This window comes from Pelodiscus sinensis, chromosome 4 (genome assembly GCF_049634645.1).
Source record: "Pelodiscus sinensis isolate JC-2024 chromosome 4, ASM4963464v1, whole genome shotgun sequence".
NCBI lineage: Eukaryota > Metazoa > Chordata > Testudines > Trionychidae > Pelodiscus > Pelodiscus sinensis.
The window spans coordinates 9,300,438-9,318,059 of record NC_134714.1 but is presented as its reverse complement, the minus strand read 5'-3'; the positions used below and the strand labels follow the sequence as shown (position 1 = coordinate 9,318,059).

The 17,622-nt window shown below is 52.3% G+C and overlaps 1 protein-coding gene across 1 annotated transcript; it reads right to left on the bottom strand.

Annotated features, from left to right (window-relative positions):
• Positions 1-463: 463 nt before the first annotated feature.
• On the bottom strand, positions 464-17,438 carry LGALS3 (galectin 3). Its single transcript, XM_075926251.1, has 6 exons — positions 17,309-17,438; positions 7,404-7,425; positions 6,395-6,778; positions 5,099-5,187; positions 1,794-1,962; positions 464-762 (listed from the first exon to the last, which is right to left on the bottom strand). Exons 2-6 carry the CDS (start codon positions 7,419-7,421, stop codon positions 607-609), a joined length of 816 nt encoding a protein of 271 aa, XP_075782366.1. The 5' UTR covers positions 7,422-7,425; positions 17,309-17,438; the 3' UTR covers positions 464-606.
• Positions 17,439-17,622: the final 184 nt, after the last annotated feature.

Sequence of the window (17,622 nt, the reverse complement as noted above, 5' to 3'; positions counted from 1 at the left end):
TTCAACTCTGTTCATATTTCCCAATAAGTTGAAGAACACTGCTGGAAAGTCAAGGGAGAATATGAAAGAATGGTGTTTCTATTGCATGCCTCAGAGGAGGGTTTCGGGGTTGGTTGTGGTTTGATCACCTAAGCATGGTCGAGCTTTACTTATGGAGTCAGATTCTGCCCAGAGCCATACTAAAACAGCATTAAGATTCACATCCCAATCATGAGTCCAATAGAGAAACTGTGACATGACTGTTCCTTTTCCTAGTGGACCAGACAGTCACATGTAACTGTCTGTTCTTAGTGAGAGCCTCATTTCTTCTCTGGGTGGGTGGACACATGCCAAAACTCTAGTTCATCTCATCTGTCCCTTTAACATATGTTACCTAAATGTTTACCATATGGAAACTGCTGTGGCTTCCTAAGAGCTTTTCTTTATTCATTTTGATACCCATCTTAAAGAACATGGAAGCACATTTTATTTGTAGCATAAGTATTTTTATTATGTTTGTTGTAAAAAAGGATCAAAAGCTGAAGTTTCTTTTGAAAAGGTTAACTGCTGTTCCACAAAGGGCCAGAGCATGGGGTGTGGTAGGCGGATTACACCACAAAGTATTGCTCATAGCATAGAAGGCATAACGCTGGTGAGAGAGATGTCCCCACTAATGCTGAGCTTGGTGATTTCATTCAGGTTTCTCAGCCGGTAGTTGTACTGCAGCAAGTGAGCATCATTGACAGCTATCTTGAAATGATCTGTCTTGCACAGCACTTGGATCTGAAAAACGTCACGAGACAAGCAGCTGAGTTTAATGTTGCATTTGTATCAGGCCTGGAGTTCTGTACTTCCATACGACCCAGTAGGAATGTGGGAGCTGGGAGCTGTATCCTTAACCAGGGAACACTGCAAGCTTCATGCCCCAGCCATCATGTGACAGATGGAAAGCTGCTAGCCAGTGGGAGGTTGCAGCACCTGCATCACATCAGCCTGGCTTTGACCAAACACTAGATTGTTCTGTAGAAAGTTCCCTGACAAGCTGTTTTTTGCATCAGCAGGCTTTCCCTATGGTCTGCAACAGGACTCCTAGGATTACAATCTCAGTAGCAGCCCAATTAGCAACTATTAAAGGCAACATGAGTGTGGGAGGTGGTGGTGGGGAGTTTGGAAAGGCAGAAGCTATGCCCAGTGCCTTGGTGGGAACTGTTGAGAAAGTTATGGAATGGATACATGTTATGAAGCTTGCCAATTAAAGTACTGTACCTCTTTGGTGAAACTCAGATTACTAAAGCAGGTTTTTTGGGTTTTTTTTAATAACCAAACTTTCTCCTTTGCTGCTTGTACAAAGTCTTTACTCCACAGTCCTTAGCTTGGCCAGCTATGGATGGCCCTGGCTGTTAGGGACTCTGGTCATGTATCTCACAGTAGCTACTGCTACCACCTTTCCACAGCCTTGGCATCAAAAGCCACATGCAAGTTAGTGCTGTTGGGAGGTGCCCACCTGACAGCCCTGGAGATCTAAGTCTTCTATCCACCGAAAGAACCCCTTCGCAGGGCTGCTGTGTGAATGTGCCTAGATCCTATCCTGGAAGAACCACCACCTCTAGGACTGAACGCATAGCTTCTTCTTTATGCCCATTCACCTAGACTGCCAAAAACAAGGGCCAGTTAGTACCATTGTGCCATTTTTGTGATGGGACATGCGTTGGTAAATAAATTGCATCTAGGAGAGGCTATTTAGAAAACCCACATTTAAAGTTTGGGTAGCACTGGCCATTCACCAGCCCTGATCTGTGAAGTTCAGTTTATACCTTAAAAGGTTTGCCAGCTTCAAATGGAAACCTGGGTGATGTTCTCTCCTCCGTTCCCCAGTTATTCTGACTCTTTGTATTACAGACAATGACTTGTCTGTTGTCCTCATTGAAGCGGGGATTAAAGTGGAAGGCGACATCATCCCCTTTCTTGAAGTCTAATGCAAATCTGAAAGAAAGGGGAATGGATTGATAGAAGCTCTTTTCCCAAACACTGATGTACAGCTTCTAGGCTATATCTTACAGCATTTGCCTTTAGTGATAGAGGAGTAAGTAATCTCACGTGCAGGAAGCTATCTAGGAAATGACAGCTGCACTGACTAGCACAGCTTGGGCAACATTCCAACGCAGATGAGCAGAAAGCCAAGAAACTTCTGTCCTGCCAAGAAGTGCACTAATCTTTTGGGAGGGTGGTGGCTGGATGAGAAGTTACACAATTGTAATGAAACAGTGAGCACTATTCTGCTTTCACTGACTTAGCATGTCTACAACTCTGAAACCTCCATGTGTTAAAATTAACAACAAAAAATTGTGTTACAAACAGCAGTCTGACTATTCCTCCCCAACAACTATGCCATCTCTGAAACACTTCAGCTGAATTATTCCACCTTCCACATGACTGTTTGCATTTCTAAGGGCTAGCTGGAGAAATGGGTACTTAATCAAAGTTGCAATTTATTAGGAAGCAGTGGCCACACTGCGTTAACACAATGGCAAAACATGGAGCTGTACTGTAATTCAGATGACTAAATTTCTCCCTCAAGCTCCAGCCTGAAATAATCAGTAGAGGCCAGTGCGGATAGTTTGTAGCTGCATAAAAATTAGCTGCAGATGGAAATCTCTATTTGCAGGGCTCCACCGATCAGTCTGTCCAGTGAGGTTACAACTAGTATCTGTAACGTTCCCCAGTTTTGGTAGGTGGGGAGCCACTTTGTGGCATAAAGAGCAAGTAGAGTTTTGTTTGCACCAAACTGTACGGCTGTGTCTAGTTTTTCTGGAAAATCAGCCGCTTTTCCGGAAAAACTTGCCAGCTGTCTACACTGGCCCCTTGAATTTCTGCAAAAGCACTGACTTCCTACTGTAAGAAATCAGTGCTTCTTGCGGAAATACTACGCTGCTCCCATTCGGGCAAAAGTCCCTTTTGCGCAAAGCTTTTGTGCAAAAGGGCCAGTGTAGACAGCTCAGATTTGTTTTCTGCAAAAAAGCCCCGATCACGAAAATGGCGATCGGGACTTTTTTGCGGAAAAGCGCATCTAAATTGTCACGGACGCTTTTCCGCAAAATGTGCTTTTGTGGAAAAGCATCCTGCCAATCTAGACGCTCTGTTCCAAAAATGCTTTTAACGGAAAACTTTTCCGTTAAAAGCATTTCTGGAAACTCATGCCAATCTAGACGCAGCCCATCTGCAAATTCCATTACTTCTGCTCCAGGTTCTCCATACTAAACCAATCCAGCTGTAGAAGGGTTTCTCTGGGGCAAATTAACGGCTGGCTCACCAAGCACAAATCTATAGGCTTTGAGTTTTCTCTAAACTGAAGTCAAACTGCTGCTGCTTGTGCAAGTATGAACTCTGCCCCTTTTGTTTTGTACTCCTCAACAGACTGCATTACAGTGCTGGCAACTGCACACGCAGACCTTTAGCCACAGTTCCATTCTGAATGGTCATAGTGACATCTTTGCTGGGGTTCTGGGGAGAGGACAGGGCTGACTTGTGCCTTTAAGCACCACCTTGCACAGCTAGAGCTGTACCAGTTCAACAATGGCAATACCCAAAAGCCAGTGGAGGAGCACTTTCACCTGCCTGGGGAGACTGACAACTTGCAAGTCTGAAACTTTCTCAGACAGAAAAACTTCAAAACATGCAAACTTGACACCATGAACCAAGGTCTAAAAGTCTCAGGGGTAGCTGTTAGTCTGTAACCTTAACTACACACAACTGAGGAAATGGGTTTTGCCCACAAAAGCTTTAATTTTATTATGTATTTTAGAGAGAGAGAGAGAGAGTCCCTAGAGTGCTGCAGGATCACTCATTTTTCAAGATCTAACACACGGGCTGGGCTGTGTCTACATTGGTGCGATCTTGCACCAAAGCAACTGCTTTTGCACAAAAACATGCTGCCTGTCTACACTGGCGGGGTGTTCTTGTGCAAGAACACTGAAGTTCTAATGTGTGAAATCAGTGCTTCTTGCACAAGAACTATGATGCTCCCACTCAGGAATAAGCTCTCTTGCGCAACTGTTCTTGTGCAAGAGGCCAGTGTAGACAGGCAACGTGAATTTCTTGAGCAAGCAAGCCCGATGGCTAAAATGTCCATCAGAGCTTTCTTGCACAAGAGAGCGTCTACACTGGCACAGAAGCGCTTGCGTAAAAGCACATCTCTTGTGCAGGCACATGCCAGTGTAGACGCTCTCTTGTGCAAATACTTTAATGCAAGAACTCTTGCGTTAGAGTATTTGTACAAGATCATGCCAATATAGATGTAGCCTGAGTGGTGGTCACATTACAACAGGTAATTTCCCATTCAGGAACTCTCACCTCACTGCTGTTGGAGATTAGCCATATCCATTCTGATTTAATTAGCACTGCTGTCACTCCCATCTCTAGGTACATTTTTCTTTCTCTCAGCAGCTGAGGAAGTGAGTTTTCGCTCATGCCCTAAGAAGAGTGCTAGTGTTTAAAGTAACACCCGACTCGTTTTTACCTATTCAGAAGTAGCAATGGAAGTTAGCAGGGCTCAGAGCACTGATGAGCAACTCAGGCTAGTGAGTGGCCCTCCAGCTCTGGGCTGCAAGCTTGTTGCAACCAAGACTTTACTGGGCTGGAATGGGCAGGGCGTGCTGAGTGCGCTACAGCGGCGCTTTGATCGGATGCAGAGGGAGTGCACGACTCTCAGTCAATGTTGTGCATGCTGATTGCACCTTGCTGCATGTGCCCTTGCTCTACATCTGAGTTACTTTAGTTTTTTCCTACTGGTGTTACTGTGTGGATGGAAACCAGTGGAACTGAGCAACCCTGCACGTGGGCAACAGTGAACAAAATGTCTCACGGACTGCCCTTGTGCCAGCTCAGCTGCACTAGCTCTCAGAGCAGCGAGGACAGAGCCATGGTGGCAGAGGGATGGCAAACAAACAGCCCAGTGATTTCTGCACCCTCAGACTACTTGGCTCCTGCAAAGTGCCAGAGGGATTCTTGCTCCCCCCAATGCTCTGGCCTGGTGCGCAGTGCAAGTCCCAAGCTAGCCCATCATTAATACAGCACCTGCACCGTGGCTCCATCTGTGCCACATTGCTCCAGTTCACTTTACCTGCTGGGGTGTGGATTCACGGTACCCACGATTGTTATCAACAAGCGAGGCATGAGTCCGGACTGCAGGGGCAAATCAAAGGGGACTTTCTGTGAAAGAACATGGACTTTTCATTAGCAAGAACCAGACTTGTAGCCTAATTTCAAACATTCATAAAAAGACACACTGCATCGCTTCTTAGGGCCGTGTCTACACTGAGTAATCAGGAACACAACAGGCTCCCCGGGGACTGATAGACACCTGGTTTTCTGTGCCCGTGTCCTTCATGCCACCTCGCTAGCATTAAAGGGATGCTTCCCAGTTACTGGTGCTTTACAATAGAACCTAGCTGAGCGGCAACGACTTAAGCGCTCAAGGAAACAAGTGTCCCGGGACCAAAAGGGAACAGTTCTTGGGAAGTTTGCTTTAGAAGCCGCAACAGTGAATTGTTCCTCAGCATCTGAGCCATCACGTCCACAGGACGAGTCCAGGTGGCCAGCCCAGGCCCCACGGCAGCTGTCCCAACCCTCCTGTGAATGGGAGGGACTCAGGGGATTACAGTCACCATGTGGGCGGTGGGAGCTGGAAAGGCCCAGCAGCTGCACTCCACCCCAAGGGAGCTCCACTTCCTGCTAATGCAGGGAGCAGAGGACCAGGAGGGCAGAGCAGGCTGCTGAGCTGCTCCAGCTCCCACCGCCCGTGTGATTATGGCAGGGGAGGGGGGAAGGAAAGGGGAGGAAAATCCTGCTGCCACCATTCCAGACCCCCCTATAATCCCCAAGACATGTTGCTTGGGGGAGGGGGAAGTGGGTGGAGCAGGGATGTGGCTTGGGGAAGGAGGGAGAGGTGCCTTAGGTGCTACACCTGAGGCATGGGGGGGGGGGGGGATGTCCCAGTCCCTGCACACACCCCCAGCCGTGCTCGGTACTAAGATGTTCAGGGGCAATTTGGAGATGAGCTGATAGCAAGAAGCGCGGGGGCTTCCCGAGCCGTGCGCTTCCTCCAGCAAGGGCCCAGCTCTGTAAACCTGACTCGCCAGGACAGTCCAGAGACACACGCTGGGGCTTCCACGCTCCCAGGCAGTAACACTATTGCTCTAAGGGCTGGCTGACAGCATGATCCCGGAGGGCCCTCCTCTCTCAAGGGAGACAGGAGGACACTTTGCCCCTTCCAGCAAGGATTCTGCGCCTTGCAAAACCGAGCCCCATGTGCTCCGGTTCCTAATTCAGACTCGAGTCAGGCCCCTCCTGTTCCCACCCTAGGACACTGCAAACTGTCTAAGAACGGGAAGCTTTTCAACAATTAGAGAGCAGTTACCAGTGGTCCTCCTGGCTGAGGGGTGGAGCCAAATCCAGGTCCAAACTGTGGCCCAGAAGCTGGTCCAGGTCCACTTGGAGGTTGTCCAGGGGCAGGTGTTGCTCCAGGGAAGGCCCCCGGGGCTCCGGGATAGGCGCCCGGGGCCCCGGGGTAGGCGCCCGGGGCCCCAGGGTAGGCGCCCGGGGCCCCAGGGTAGGCGCCCGGGGCCCCAGGGTAGGCGCCCGGGGCCCCAGGGTAGGCGCCCGGGGCCCCAGGGTAGGCGCCCGGGGCCCCAGGGTACCCTTGAAATGCTCCAGGTTGATTTCCCCAGGGACCAGCAGGCCAGCCTTGGTTTGGAGGAGCATTTGGGTTTGCGTTACCGGATCCAGATAAGGCATCAGATAACTGGATGGAAGATAAAAGATCGTCAGTATCCTGCCAGCCCACGCAGGTCTGCTTTGATTCTTGACCTGCTTGTGTCTTTTGGCGCTTTGCACGGAGAAAGGACAAGCAGAGACCAGAACACCTCACAGCCAGGGGTGCTGGAAGAGTTCTGGGAGTGGAGGTGCTGAGCTGCACCCCCACCATCCCCTAGAGCGGGAGCTGGCAACTGGGACCCTGCATGCAGGGCCAGAAGCCAAGCGGGACCCGGAGCCAACAGCAGAGATGCCAGGCAGCAGGCAGCCCAGCAGCTAGGACCCTGGGCAATGGGAGGGCACATCCCCCACACCCTTACTTCCAGCACCCTTCATTTCTGGCCTCACCCCAGAGCCTAGCGGAAGTCTCGAGCATCTGCGCCCCCCCACCATGGGGCTGGGGTCGTGAGTACCGGCTTGATCCACTGTGGGGGAAGCCCAGAATCATCGCACCCCTCTCAGGGCTGTGCATGGCCTGCAACTGATTTTTTCTGTGGGTCAATAGCCCCGATAGAAAATACATTCCCCCTCCCCGATTTAGTACAAGGTAGTTTCGCTTATCACGACCCAAGAGTGTGATTTAAAAAAATAAAAAAAAAAAAGTCAGAACTTACAGAAAATCCGTCTGCCATTTTTCTGAAACAAAAACAAATGAGACAATTAATGCTCATGTATCCCACAGTCCATCCACAAGATACAGATCTTAGCTAGGATTGCCAGATGGTTTAACAAATAAATACCAAACAGCTCTCTCCCCCTGCTCCCCCCGCGCAAAAAAAAAAAAAAAAAAAAAAAAAAAAAAAATCAGGAAAAAATTCTGTTGAGGGGGGGGGGGAAAAGTGGGGGGAGCCAAAGTTGTTGAGAAAAAAAAAATAGCCCCCCACTGGACGCGGGAAAATTGTCCCAGCCTGGCTTCCGTCCGAGGGAAACAGGAAATACAGGACATTTTCTGTTTTTTTTACCAGATGGGGGACCCGAATAATGGACAGTCCAGGCGAAAACTGGACACCTGGCAACACTAATCTTAGCGCTGCGCTTTCCCAAGTCACACGGGTTTGTATTTAATACATGCTGAAGAATATATCCCCTATGGCTTACTTGCCAACTTTTCACCTCAACGTGTTGCTCCTTCCACTCTCAGAGCAAGTGTCTCAACTACACCAAGACTGATGCCATCGATATGAAACATCGTTACCCGAATATTAAATGGGAAGATATCAGCACCATACTAAGTGTTACTCTGCTAGTACCTGGACGGATGTTTATAATTAGTGCCTCTCGGCTTAGATGATGATATTCGTTATATTAGCCCCAAGAGTCATTAATGAGAAGGAAGCTAACGAACACGAGAATCTTCAGTGCTCAAGGACTGCACATTAAATGGACAGTTGCTACATGGTGAGACTCTGCATGGGCCATTATCTCAGTCAAAGCTTTTCTGGGAGGGGCTTGAAGAAATAAGGTTCTTGTGTTAGGTAGATTAGAAGGACACCGCGCAAAAGTGTATCATCTGTGAGGGCTTAACATCCAGGTAAACTGTCTAAACACACGGCAGTCATGGACAGCAGCTTATTCAATTGTACACGCCCTGGCTCGGCCCATGCTTAAAACACAAGCCCAGGCCCAATGATCCCCAAGATAAGCACATGTCAAATCAGGGCCAAAGTGAGAACAAGCGTGGCTGAATTTCTCTTTCCAACAGAAGCAAGTCAGCCTTTTAATTAATGGATCTCTCTTATAGCTAGAGTCCCCCCACCCCAGACTCAAAATAGGTGTCTGCATCTGCAAAACTGAGCTGCAGAAATGCACGTCCACACCCAGGGATGTGGATATGAAGCAGTGAGCCGCACATCTGCAGGGTTCTAGATACAAAATGTGTATCCGCATCTGCAAAAATGAGCCACAGATATCCACACCCGCACGTGCAGAGACCCATGGATTTGCAGGGCTCTGCTGATAGTCAGCTTGAAAAAAAAATATGATGGGCCATAATAGCTGTGTTTCTAATGGCTGTCATTTTCCAGGTAGCTTCTTGCACGTGAAATGATTTTTGCACTGAATTTCTTGACGACTCTTTGAGGGGTAACAGATTTCAGCCTTTCCACAAACTGTGTGATTTGATTTTTGTTTTTTGCATGACAACCAGTTCTGATAAGGTGTAAATCCAGTTCCAGTCTCCTAGACATCATATCTGTGACACTGTTGTAAGTCCAAAATAACTCCACAGAAGTCAGTGAGGTTACTTGGCTCTACACCAGGGGGTGCGCAAAATATGGGAGTTCCCTGCCTGCTCCGCCCTGCATGCCCCTCCCAGACTCTGCACCCCAATCTCCTGCCCTAGGTCACAACTCAAATGCCTCCAGCATAATCTCCAACTCCCATTGGATGGAAACCAGCCAATGGGAGCTGCCTGGGCTTTACAGGGCAGGCAGGGCGCAAAGTAACACCCTGCCCCGCAGTTTGCAACGCTCAGAACAGCACATGGCCCCTGCAGCAGGCCACTCCGAGCGGTGCATGCGGGGGGGCAGCAGACAGGGAACCTGCCCGAGGGAGCTGCTGGCCATGTAGGTAAGCACCTACGGAGCAGAACCTGCCTCTGGCGACCCAGCCCCTCCCTTTCCCCAATTCTCTGCCTCCGCTCCTGCACCCGTCCCACATAACCCAAAGTTTCTACACTCCCGCTCCTCTACCCATACCCCCTCCCAGAACCTGCACCCCAATCTCCTGCCTCAGGTCACAACCCCCTCCTTCACTCACTCTCCCTCACAGACCCCACGCCTCCTCCATTCATGTCATGGAAGCGTGCAGCCCTTGACCACCTACCAAATTCTTGGAGTGCCCCTCTCCCTCCATCAAAAATTATTGCCCACTCCTGCACGACACACATGTCCCAGCAATCAGAACCTAGCCCTGGGCCATGCATGTGAAGCAAAAGGTAGAGCTGCCCTTAGAGCACTCAGCTTTCAACTCTCCTTGTGGTGAAATGCTTTTCGCCACAACGCTTTCCTCAGGCCGTAACAGCTGGAAATAGCTGTGTGTCAGTCCGTGGCAAGGGATCGCTTTGCCACCAGAGGTTTGCGACTGTTGTTATTTCTACAGTGTTACAAAAACGGGGGGCTCTTCACAGCGAGGCCTGGAGGAACTGCAGGCGTCTGATTTAGACCCACACAGGCAAGTCAGGTTCAGACGCCGGAGGAAGCAGGGCGAGAGGAATTCAGCTCCATGCCTGAGGCAGAACCGCATGCCGTATGCTCCAGCCGCAAGTTGTAGAAGATGGTTTGTCCTAGGCAAGTCTGCCTCAGACACACAGCAGCTTTGTGCAAGAAGAAGGTGCCATTTTATTTCAGCTTTTCCCCCCACCGCAGCTGCATTTTAAGGTTGCCTCACAGCTCATTTCAGACGCACAACAAGTTTTCTTCTACATTTGTCACGTGAGCACAAACACAAACACAAACCGCAGGGACTGTTTAGCTCCCCTCCCAAACAGTGGATGTTTCAAAACACTTTAAAGAGAAACAGACCGAAGTCCCTGAGCCTGCAGTAAGAACCACAAGCTGGGTAATAAATTTGGTTTATTATTATTTTAAGTTCAGAGATATCACCATAGTAACCTCCCTTGGGACAACACAGGGCTGCTCTCTGTAGCCTGGGGCGAAGGCGTGGCAAACATGACTCAGAACTTCCCGGTTTTGATCAGCTGCTCTCAGATGGAGTAGGATTCTCTTTCCGTTAATAATAAAGTTAGTGGTTACAGCGTACAACTCGCTTAGCTCAGCCTGTCAGACCGTGCTGCGCACTGATAAAATCTCTGACTTTCTCTTGCACTTTTCCTCGATAAATCTTACAAATGCTTTACGAAGGACGTACCATACTCCCCATTGTAAAGATGTGGCCACTGAGGCATGGAGAGGTGAAATGACCTACCCAAGTCACCCTGCAGGCAGGGGCAGTGCCAGGAATAAACTTAGGCCTTCTGAGTCCCAAGCTGGTGCTCTAGCCACTAGACCACACTGCCTCTCTAGGAGTGTATTGGCTGCAAAACTCCCATGGACGTCAGCCCTTAGGTTGTTAATGGAGCATCAATCATCGTTGCATGTCTCTGCCGTTCAAACCTGCACCTGCTGGTGAACAATTCTATCAAAGAGAAGCAAAAATCGGGCTCTAGGCATGGTTCGAGCTCTAAGCCTGACCAGCACTGAGGCCAGCCGAGGAAAGAATTAAATGTACCAGGCAACAAAAATGACCTGAGACAGAGAATGTCTTTGTTAGACCTGCACACGCATCCTCTGCCAGAAGCAGGAATCACTGCGGTGCAGCCAGTAAGGGGGCAGGGGAGAAGAGTTAAGTTTGTTTTCGCTGTGGGTTTACACAGCACCTTGCACACTGGGGTCTTGGTCCTTGACCAGGGCTCCTAGGTGCTACCAGCCACCATGTGGCAGTCCCTCACTGTACATGCCTTGAAGCCTGCACTAATTGCACACACAAGGACACGCGGCCACTCTGACTCCCCCTCCCCAGAAACTGATCCCGTCAGCCCATCCGTCTCCGGCAGAGCTGAGAATTATGTAAATCAGTGGGAGGGGAGAAGCCATTTGGCCAAAGTCTCGCCCTAGGCCAGTGGTCACCAAGCAGGAGATCGGGATCGACTGGGAGATCTCAGAGCCTCTGACAGGTGATCCTGACTGGTTTGGCCAAGAGGCTATCGAGGGCCAGCACTTTAGCTGCCCCTCCCCCCACTGCTGCGCCTCTCCTGCCCTTTGCCTTGGAGCTGCTCCCCCCCCCCCCCCCCCGGAAGCCTCCTGCTTGCTGGGAGGGCAGGGAAGGGAGAGGAGGGCGCTGATGTCAGGGTGCCCCCTCTCCCACCCTGTATCCTATCTCCAAGGAGGCGAGGGGCACAACAGGGTTTGGGATGGAGGGAGTTTGCTGGCTGCCTCTGGGAGTGGTGCAGGGCCAAGGTAGGGGGGAGCCTGCCTTGGCCCCACTGCACCACCACCCAGGAGCCACCTGCGGTAAGCAGTATGCAGCTGGAGCCAGCTCCAAACTCCTGCCCCAAGTCATGAACCCCCTGCCCCAGCCCTGAGCCCCCTGAACCCCCAAACTCCCTCCCAAAGCCTGAGCCCTGAACCCCCTCCTGAACCCCAACTCCCTGCCCCAGGCTCAGCTCAGAGCCCTTCTCACACTCCACAGCCCTTAATCCAAGACCAGACCCTGCGCCCCAACCCCCTGCCCCTGCCTGTGAAAGGGAGGGAGGATGGGGGAGGGAGGGAGGACGGAGTGAGCAGGGGCGGGGCCTCAGAGAAAGGGCATGAAGGAGACGGGTCCTAGGCTTAGTCACTTTGGGAGGAGTAAGCCTGAATTATCCCACTAGCAGACCAGAGGATGGGCCAGCAGGCTCAGCATGAGGAGAGAGCATGTGAGCTGCAGGGGAGCAGAACCAAGCGGGAGGAGCTGTCATTTCCCTCTCACTCAGCAGGGACACACACACACAGATGCGCCCAGGATAGCTCTGGGGCAAAGCGTGGAAAGGAACGAAGTCCACACAACTCCTTCCCCCGGTAAAAAGCACTGGCAAAGGCACTACTGAAAGGGCACCAACGGTACTTGAACCTCTTTAATCCGGCAACCCAGAGTATGCCGGATTAAGGAAGTTTTGAGGACATGGAAGATGCTGGGCGGGGTCTGGGAGGGAAGGTATGTGCGGGGGATGGGAAGCTTACCTGGCCTGTGGTTTTGGAAGGTAGAGCCCTCCCCTGCCTAAGCCACCGATGTCTGATACAAAGCAATTCTACTGCACACAGCTGGAACACATCAGTATTTCTTCTACTACCTTAGAACGTGATATGGAGGCACACGTGGTTCCATACCCCTCTCCCCCGGCACTCTCGGGCATCACCCCCCCAATGCTATGGGAGCAGGGGGAGAAATGCCTCTGGCAGAGCACGTCACGGCACTACTATTCCCCCAGAAGGGGGTGTAGTGGAGCAGCAAACCCTTCCCGGGTTAGGGACCCCCGGAGTACAGAGGTTCAAAAGTATTTAGGTCCCAATTTTATCCCTTTCCATTCACCACGTTGGCGAGCTGCTGCCTACAACTCCCGTTTGCTGAGGGGTGGTGTTAATCCAGCCCAGGTGGCGTCTGTCTGTCTGCCCCGTGCCAGGCCGAACTGGCAACGCTGGAGCTGGTGTTCTGCCCCCGATGACTCAACACCGTGAGGCACGGATGCGTGCTCCAAAGTCCACTGAAGTCAAGGCAAGCCCTGAGCGCCGAACATCTTGTACAGGGGAAAGAGGAACAAGATTCCCATCCTGAGAGGCATCTACAGGCGCTAGTGATGCCACTGAACATCTCGCCTGTCAGCTACACAGTTTAGGAGCATGTTTGCCTTTTATCAGCACTGCCAACCTGAGTGTTCCTAAGCCAATCATCAGCCCCCACTTCCCCCAACAAAATCAGGATTTTTTTTTTAAATCTCATCTTTTAAGCCAAATATTCCTGGCTGGATTGTTTGTATTTGCCTTCTGCTTTCTGCACCTTCCGCAGTCACGTGGGGGATTTCCTCTGTGGGGTTAGAAACGTCCAGTTTCAAATGGAATCAAAGTCTCCCATTGCCACAGGACTCCCAGACTTGGGGCTTCAGGCCGAGACACCAAATGTCTTGAGACGTGTGATAAAGTTGGCAACATCCCTTCCCTCGTGCTCAAGTCAGACCGACAACTCCAGGCCTCACGGCTCCTTGTCGCTGCAGGAATATTTCGTTGTGATATTTGAACAATAGCTCTGGCTAGATAATAATGTTTCGTCAGCAAAGGTTCTTAAGGCCCTTTCAGAGCTCCAGGGTTTCACTGCGTCACGAGCCATCAAAGGAATATCTCAGAAGCATGGAAAGTGATAACAGAGCCCCACGCCCCGCGATGGTTCTGTAGCACACCCTCTCCCCCCAGCACTCTCGCCATGCTCAGCTCCTCCTCCGCCTGCTGGGGAAAGCAGCTACCCCACTGTTCTGTGGCTGCTTGGCGCAGCCGCTGCTGCAGGAAGTGGAACGGCCTGTGGCCCTAGAGATCCCTCCTTCTGCTGGCCGCTTTCCTGCCGGCCCGCGGCTCCAGCTCTGCACGTACACAGGCGCGCAAGGGAGGGCGAAGACTCAAAAGCAAAGGGATTCGAGTTACACGTTGACATTCACGGCAGCCACTTGTGCTGCTCAGAGCTTCCCCCCAAACTCTCCTCTCACTGGCTGATCCTTTCCACGCTCGGTGTCAGACCTTTGTGTTTTGGAAAGTTTGAGGTGAGCCCCGCCCGCTGTCTGAGCCAGCCAAGTGAGGAAAGAAAGGGCACGATTTCTGAAACTGGGTTGGCTTTATATTATTATATATGCACCCCTAAATATCGTGTGTGTGTGTGTGTGTGTGTGTGTGTGTGTGTGTGTGTGTGTGTGTGTGTGTGTGTGTGTGTGTGTGTGTGGTTACTGTTGCACATGGCTAACAAAAAACAGACAAACTTTAACATCACGTTGTTCTAAGGTAGGAGAAGAAATACTGATGTGTTCCAGCAGTGTGCAGAATTGCTTTGTATCATACATGGGCGTCCGGTGGCTTAGGCGGGGGAAGGCTTTGCCTTCCCAAACCACAAGCCTGTCCCCACTCTCAGCCTGCCCCCAGATGCCTGCTGTAGGTGTTCTGGGGGGCGGAGTGTTGCTGTCCCCAGTACCCATACCCTCCCCCCCCTCCAGGGAGGCTGGCTGCCAGCGGGGGGGAAGGGGGGGAGCAGGGAAGGGGGCCTGCCTCCCCCAGCCTCAGCTGTACTGACTGCCCCTGGCATCCCTAACTTGTCTCTGCATGCTTAGGGCCAGATCTTTCGTCGGCACAAGTCCGCGCAGCTCCGCTGGAGCGGAGGCAGCGACGCTGATTTACAGCAGCTTTAAGATTTTAAAGCCTGCAGAGTTGTGCAATACTCACTTGCACAACCCCACTGCCTGCCTGCCTCCATTTTTAGGCAAGAGAATACAAGACAAAACTCTCGGTTACTAGAGCGGCCAGGCAGTAGCGCCGTGGTTTTCCACCGGCAGGTCACACCCCAGAACTGGGCGGTGAAGTGTCGGGCGCTGGGTCTCGCTGCTGCAGGGGGATCCGGTGAGCAGTAGGGGCGCTAAGACTGTGCTGTGCCCCAGAAGCTCTCTGGCTCCTATGTTGGGGAGAGGGGAGGAAGAGAGCTCTGCACTGCCCCCATCCTGAGCGTTAACCCTGCACTCCCAGTAGCTGGGAACCTGGTCTGCGGTGCCAGGAGAGGCAGGAAGCTGCCTTAGCGCCCCCTGCTGCACTGCTGACTCGGAGCTGTTGGAGGTCAGCCCCTCCTGCCCCAGCCCTGACATCCCCAAAGCTAAGTTCTCCCCCTCAGCCCCGTCCCAGAGCCCGCACTCTCTCTGTTGGGTCGCGGACAACAAGAATTTTCTTCAACTGGGTCACGAGATAAACGGTTTGAAACCCCCTGCTGTGGTGAACACAGGAATGCCAGGAAGAGGGGTGATCAGAGTTCCTGGCGTTCAGGGTTTATCACTGTCTAAGCTGCTACGTAGCATAAGGTCCCTGCAATGTGGGCACGTTAATACTGATTTAAGAACCTTGTAAATTCTCAGCTCGCGTGCTTACGTCTACCCTCTTTGGAGCTACACGAGCAGAGGTCTTCAGCGTTAGGACATACACATTCGTTTCTGGTCTGGGTCTTAGGACCTGAATTCTCAGCTTGGATGGGGCGGGGGAGAGGGGGAAAGAGGAGAGAGCACTCTGCTGGCAGGGATCCCAGCCAGACGAGAGGATTGCCGTGTGGAAAGAGGGAGCCAGGTATGGAAAAAGATGAGAACCACAGCCCTAGGTTGCACAACCAAACAGGAATATAAATGTTCAGTCCTGCTCCTCCAGAGAGGAACAGGAATGCCGCGGTTGCATTCAGCAGAAACCAGCTCAGACATTCAACAGAGGAAGCCTCAGAGGAAACAACACCTCCCCCTACACCCGATTAAGGAACTCAATGGATTAGCCATTATAATATTATTGAATCTCATCAGCTGAAGCTAGGGAGGTAAAATCCTGTTCAATTAGTTAACCAGTTAAACGTTATGTTGAATTGGTTGACTGAACGGGGAGGGAGGCGGGGCTGTTCCACAGCCTGCTGGGCTGGAGTGGCTCCTCTACCTGTCACAGCAGCTGCTGGCTCCCAGCCAGTTGGCAGCCTCGCACAGGATATGTGTGTGAGAGGGCTGCCGGTTTCCAGCTATCAGCAGGCTCACACTGGGCAGAAGCAGGGCAGGGGGATCTGGACTGGGTGAGACTTACCAGGTAACCGGTCACTCATTCACATCTCTAGCTGAAACAGGCTTGGGCAACCTCAGGGCTAGGAATACACAGCGCCCAGGGAGGGGCACAGACACACAGCTATTAGACCAGGGATACGCAACATCGGGCCCACCGTGCAGTTTGGCTTTACGCAGGGCTCAACACACAGCCCGTGAGTGGGAGCCAAAACAAAAAAGGAGTCAATATAATGGTTTTCCGTTGATATGTGTTTTAGTAGTTAAATTTCTGGACTGCCATTGCTCATTAAAAGGGCTCTCGTATGGATGGAAATCAGGTAACTATTGCATTTTATTAATATCAGCAGAACTGACTTCAATGGGGCCTGCGTGTTGGGTAATCTTGCCTTACTCTTTGTATTCATGCCTGTCGGCGTGAAAGAAGATAGTTGCATATATATTTGCATGTATATGCAACCACATCTTAAGTTGCGGCCCTCTTCATGTGCTGTGAATATCATTATGGTCCCCCCCCCCCCCCCCCCCGGCTTCCAAAGTTGAGTAGCCCCGAACTAGACACACACACAGGCCTAAGGATAATACAGATGCTTCCAGTTCCAAGCAAGGCAAAGCATTCTCGTCCGTGGGCGCTTTACCCCCCTCCCCGGCCCTGCTCTCCTGCTGGCAAAGCGAAAGGCTCCTGGGGGCGAGGAGTCAAACAGCCTTCACGGGCAGCGACTTCCAGCTGCACAAGTGTGTGGACGCAGCCCTGTCGCTAAAACCTTCCACATATAGATACGCGCACGCACTTAGTCGAGAGGCAACTTCCATGGACCAAGCCCGGCCTGACGCTCACCCTGTCACAGGCAAGTCACTTACTGCCTCCGTGCCTCAGTTTCCCCATAGGAGACACGGGAGGGGAGGACGGTCACAGAGCAGGGGGGAGGTCCCTCCCCTCCCCTCCCCTCCCCAGCTGCAACAAGCGACATCCCGCGAGGGGCGGAGGGGACGCACCCCAGCTGGGACCTCCCCGGGAGGCAGCAGCCGGGCTGGGCGGCGAGGCATCGCGGAGCCTGCCTGGGCGAGCAGCGACGCCAGACGGCGCAGCCAAGCGGGCGCCCGACCTGCCGCTGCGCCCTGGCCGGGGGGAAGCGGGGTGCGGACGGGGGGGGCTCCTGCCTCCAATCCCCCCCCCCCGAGACCCGACCCCCCAAGAACGCGGCTCGCTCCGCTCACCGTCGGGGTGTCCGCACCGTCCGCGCTGCGCTCCCCTGCTGGACACACGGCGGCCGGGCGCTCCCTGCGCTGCAGACTCAGCCTCCCCGGCGAGGGGTGGGGCGGCAGGCGGGGCCCGGGGCTGCAGCCAATGAGTCCCGAAGGGCGCGGCGGCTGCCTCCCCGGGGGGGGAGATCAACAAGTTCAGTCCCCACGGGGGGGCCCCACTGGGGCGCGTGCCGTGCCCGCCCCCCCGGATGAGGCGCACTAGTGGCCGGGGCCTGCGCCCCTTGGTAAAAGGGCTTTTCCTGCCCCTGGAAACAGGCGTGAACAAG

Bases quoted from the DNA above. Each gene is read 5' to 3' on its own strand.
- LGALS3 (XM_075926251.1), bottom strand. The intron at 5,188-6,394 runs GTAACTGCTCTC...GTTCTTTCACAG, and splicing joins CTCAGCCAGGAGGACCACTG to AAAGTCCCCTTTGATTTGCC. The intron at 1,963-5,098 runs GTAAAGTGAACT...CCTTTCTTTCAG, and splicing joins GTGAATCCACACCCCAGCAG to ATTTGCATTAGACTTCAAGA.